This window comes from Lipotes vexillifer, unplaced genomic scaffold, assembly GCF_000442215.2.
Source record: "Lipotes vexillifer unplaced genomic scaffold, Lipotes_vexillifer_v1.1 scaffold963, whole genome shotgun sequence".
NCBI classification, from domain to species: domain Eukaryota; kingdom Metazoa; phylum Chordata; class Mammalia; order Artiodactyla; family Lipotidae; genus Lipotes; species Lipotes vexillifer.
The window spans coordinates 679,437-683,232 of NW_006780023.1; the positions used below are offsets into that span (position 1 = coordinate 679,437).

General features: G+C 37.6%; 2 protein-coding genes across 3 annotated transcripts in view; one reads left to right on the forward strand and one right to left on the reverse strand.

Annotated features, from left to right (window-relative positions):
• The window catches only part of CMSS1 (cms1 ribosomal small subunit homolog), a 392,477-nt gene that overhangs the window by 258,440 nt on the left and 130,241 nt on the right, over positions 1–3,796 (reverse strand). The window lies entirely within an intron of this gene.
• FILIP1L (filamin A interacting protein 1 like) overlaps positions 2,366–3,796 on the forward strand; it is a 119,620-nt gene continuing 118,189 nt past the window's right edge. For both annotated transcript variants that reach the window (XM_007453203.1, XM_007453204.1), the window contains exons 1-2: positions 2,366–2,609; positions 3,351–3,524. In XM_007453203.1, the coding sequence (XP_007453265.1) occupies positions 2,367–2,609; positions 3,351–3,524 (417 nt within the window). In that variant the 5' untranslated portion in view covers position 2,366. The remainder of the gene's footprint in view (positions 2,610–3,350; positions 3,525–3,796) is intronic.

A 3,796-nucleotide genomic window follows, 5' to 3' on the forward strand; every position in this document is an offset into this window, starting at 1 on the left:
GTCCATGGTCAGCCATTCTTTTATACTGTCACTGTTCAAATTCTGCTTTCCAATGCAAATTATAAAGAAAAGAACTGATTTAAAAATTGATAAACTTGACTAAATTAAAATGTAAAACTTCTATACCACAAAAGATATAAAGTGAAAATGTAAGCTACAGACCAGAAAAGATAACATCAAAACATATAATCAACAAAACAGTTATTTATAGAGTATGTAACGAATTCCTACAAATTCATAAGAGAAAGACAAATAATACAAAAGAAAAATGGGCAAAGACTATGAACAAGCAATTTATGAAGAAATTCAAAGGGGCTCTAAACACAAAAAAGGATGCCTGCTCTCATTAGTTATAGAATGCAAATTAAAAAGTCAGATAGCATTTCACTTACCATATTGGTAAAAATTATAAATTCCCTCATAGCAAGCGTTGATAAAGATACAGAGCAATGAGAACTCTTATACTCTGCTATAAATTGGTACTCCATTTAGGAGAGCCAAAATCCCATTCCTATGCTGTAGAGAATACTACCGGAAGAAATGGATGTTCACAGGAAAAAATACGTAACATAAGTAAAATGGAGCAAGAAAGAATCTCCAAAATATAGGATGAAAAAACAGTTTCAGAATGATACATTCAATATGCTGTATTTACATTAGGTTTGAAAATCTCCAAAGCAATACTATATATTGCTCAGCAATATATACACATGCATTAAAAGTATAAAGTAAAGTATAAAACATGCGTGGGAATAATAAACACCAAATTCAAGATGGTTACTTCTGGAGTAGGGTGGGTACAGAGTGGGTTAAGGAAGAGGTACATAGGGACTTCTACTATATCTATAATATCAATATTTTACTTAAACTGTTTTCTAATGTATATAGTACCTTAGGATTTTACAAATCTGTGTGCTAGCATGTAGTGATTCATTATATTTCCATACTTTTCTGTATGCTTGACCTTTCCAGATTTTCTTTTTTTGGTCACGCTGTGCACGGCATGTGGGATCCTAGTTCCCAGACCAGGGATTGAATGCGTGCCCCCTGCAGGAGAAGCGCAGAGTCCCAAGCGCTGGACCGTCAGGGAATTCCCTCCAGATTTTTAAAGAAATATTATTACAAATGAAAAGCAAGGTACCAATAATGATGAAAGGGACTTCCCTGGTGGTCCAGTGGTAAAGAATCCACCTTCCAATTCAGGGGACACGGGTTCCAACCCTGGTCGGGGAACTAAGATCCAACATACCACGGGGCAACTAAGCCTGAGTGCCACCACTACAGAGCCCACGTGCCCTGGAGCCTGGGCACCACAACTAGAGAGAAGCCCGTGCCACAACGAAGAGCCCGCACTACAACCAAGAGCCTGTGCCGCAATGAAAGATCCCCACATGCCATAACTAAGACCTGACGCAGCCAAAAAAATATAGAAAATAAATAAATAAAATAAATATTAAAAAAATGATGAAAGTTTCATGATTTGTAGGAATGAGTAAAATTAACAATCTGCTTGAACATCACTGAAGCAGACTATAAGTTCACTTGATGTTTTCTCTTTCCATTACAAACCTCAAAGGTGGAAAAAATTATCTTGCTATTGTAAATTAATTTGGATAATTATATAATCAGATGTGGAACTAATATGTCCCTCAAATATTAATTTATTTTATATTGTTTTCATAATGGTTAAATACTATAGGCACTAGTGTTCTTATTTTGTAGATAAGGGTCCTAATTATAAATCCTTGACTTATCTGAGGTCAGCTCTGGAATTTTAGCAGAATGTCAAGGATACAGCCAGGGACCAAGCCTTCATTCCTTTAATATTAGACTTTACTGTCATAACAAAATAACCCAAAGTATTTTGTAATTCTGATGCTTCTCTCTTAAAGCACCAAAGGCTAAGAAATTTAAAAACTCTTTTTAAACTTCCACAAGGAAACACTATGATGTGAATCTGAAGAAAGTTAGAACAATTAGCAAATTTACCATTTTACAATTACGTTAAGTACATCTTATGTAAGCACTTAGGCCTAGGTTGGAGGTATGAGCCAGGTCCCTGAGGTGGAATGCTTGGCAGATGAAGTTCAAATACACAGTCTGTTTACCCATGGACATAAGTGGCCTTAATCAAAGCAGAACACATTTTTTAAAATGTTGATTTTAAAAACAGAAGTGTAAATAAGACTGTGATTTATGAATCTGCTAATGCCCTTCTCTGCTGTAGACTTCAGAAAGATCGAGTCTTTGGCTGTGGTAAATATAACGAGAGTGCAGACTTGTCAAAGCAGTAATAGGAGCTCTTATTAAAACTCTACTTCCACTAAGAGTTACAAATTTTCTTCCTTCTTTCCAGCCCTTAAAGAATGCGTTCCAGAAGCAGTGACACAGAGGGCTCAGCCCAAAAGCAATTTCCAAGACATAGTGAAGACTACAGTTTCCAAGGTCCTGAGAATATGAAGCAGAGACAGCAAGACAAAGACCCCACCAGTGAGTCGGATGCAATGCTTCCATATCCTAAGTCACACAGTGGTAATGGCCACCAAGGAGAAGACCTCTCAAGAGACGACTTATTATTTCTTCTCAGCATTCTGGAGGGAGAACTGCAGGTCAGCTGGGTTAGAATTATCCCCCTTATGCTTCAAGGGGAAGGCTGTTTATGAATTTTGTGTGGTGGCTGCCACAGAAATAGGTATTTGTGCTTCATACTTGTATATACATGAAATCAAAGTACACATTCACAGAATTCTCTTCTGGCAGCATGAAGAGCAATTAATCACATCTAAAAGGGCTGTTGTTATGACATGCGATTGGCATGCACATTGTGAAAGGTCACATCCTCTGCCCATGCTGCCCACAAGCTTCAGTGCACAGGCACGTATGGGTAACAATAATAGCAGATTACTTCTGGACTGGTTTAAATAACAATAGGTGCTTTTGTACCTCACGTGAACTGGCTCCTAGACTTGCCCTGGCATTATTAACCTATACAAAAAACTAAAAACAGCTGCTACATATATAGGAGAATCTTATTTCCTATCTCTGAAAATGAAAATGCCAGTCCATTGAGGCATATCATGTTATCTGCTTGTCAAACACAATAAAAAATGTAGAGTCTCCCCATGTTGTATAGTGATCACTTTTAAAAACATTATAAATGTGTAACTAGACTGTAAGAAGGATGAAGTAAAGGGACATAGTTTTGCTACCTTTCCTAAAAGGTGCTAAAACCAAATATGATTTGTTTATATTTGAAGGAGAAGAGAAAAAATACTCAACTACACAAGAAATCACTTGCAGAGACTGCTGGTAGATAAAGTGGGCTTTCTGAAATGCTTTTGTTCCTGCAGGCTCGAGATGAAGTCATAGGCATTTTAAAGGCTGATAAAATGGACTTGGCTTTGCTGGAAGCTCAGTATGGGTTTGTCACTCCAAAAAAGGTGCTAGAAGCTCTCCAGCGAGATGCTTTTCAAGCAAAATCTGCCCCTTGGCAGGAGGACATCTATGAGAAACCAATGAATGAGGTATGTATCACATCAGGGGTGTGCACCGAGTAAGCTCACCAGCCAGTAAAGCACTAGGCCTGGCAGGTGAGCAGGACACGTAACTCCTTTTTCGATTATTTATAGTTGTATGTTTAAAATCTACCCCAGGTAGATAAATACTACATGCTCTACAGGAAAGAAAAGAATAAATCATGGATGGGATGTTCCCACTGGGTTTGTTTCTTGACATCAGACTAAAACCTAAAAAATGCAAGAGAATTCCTCTCTTTTTCTCTCTCCCCCTCTTTCCC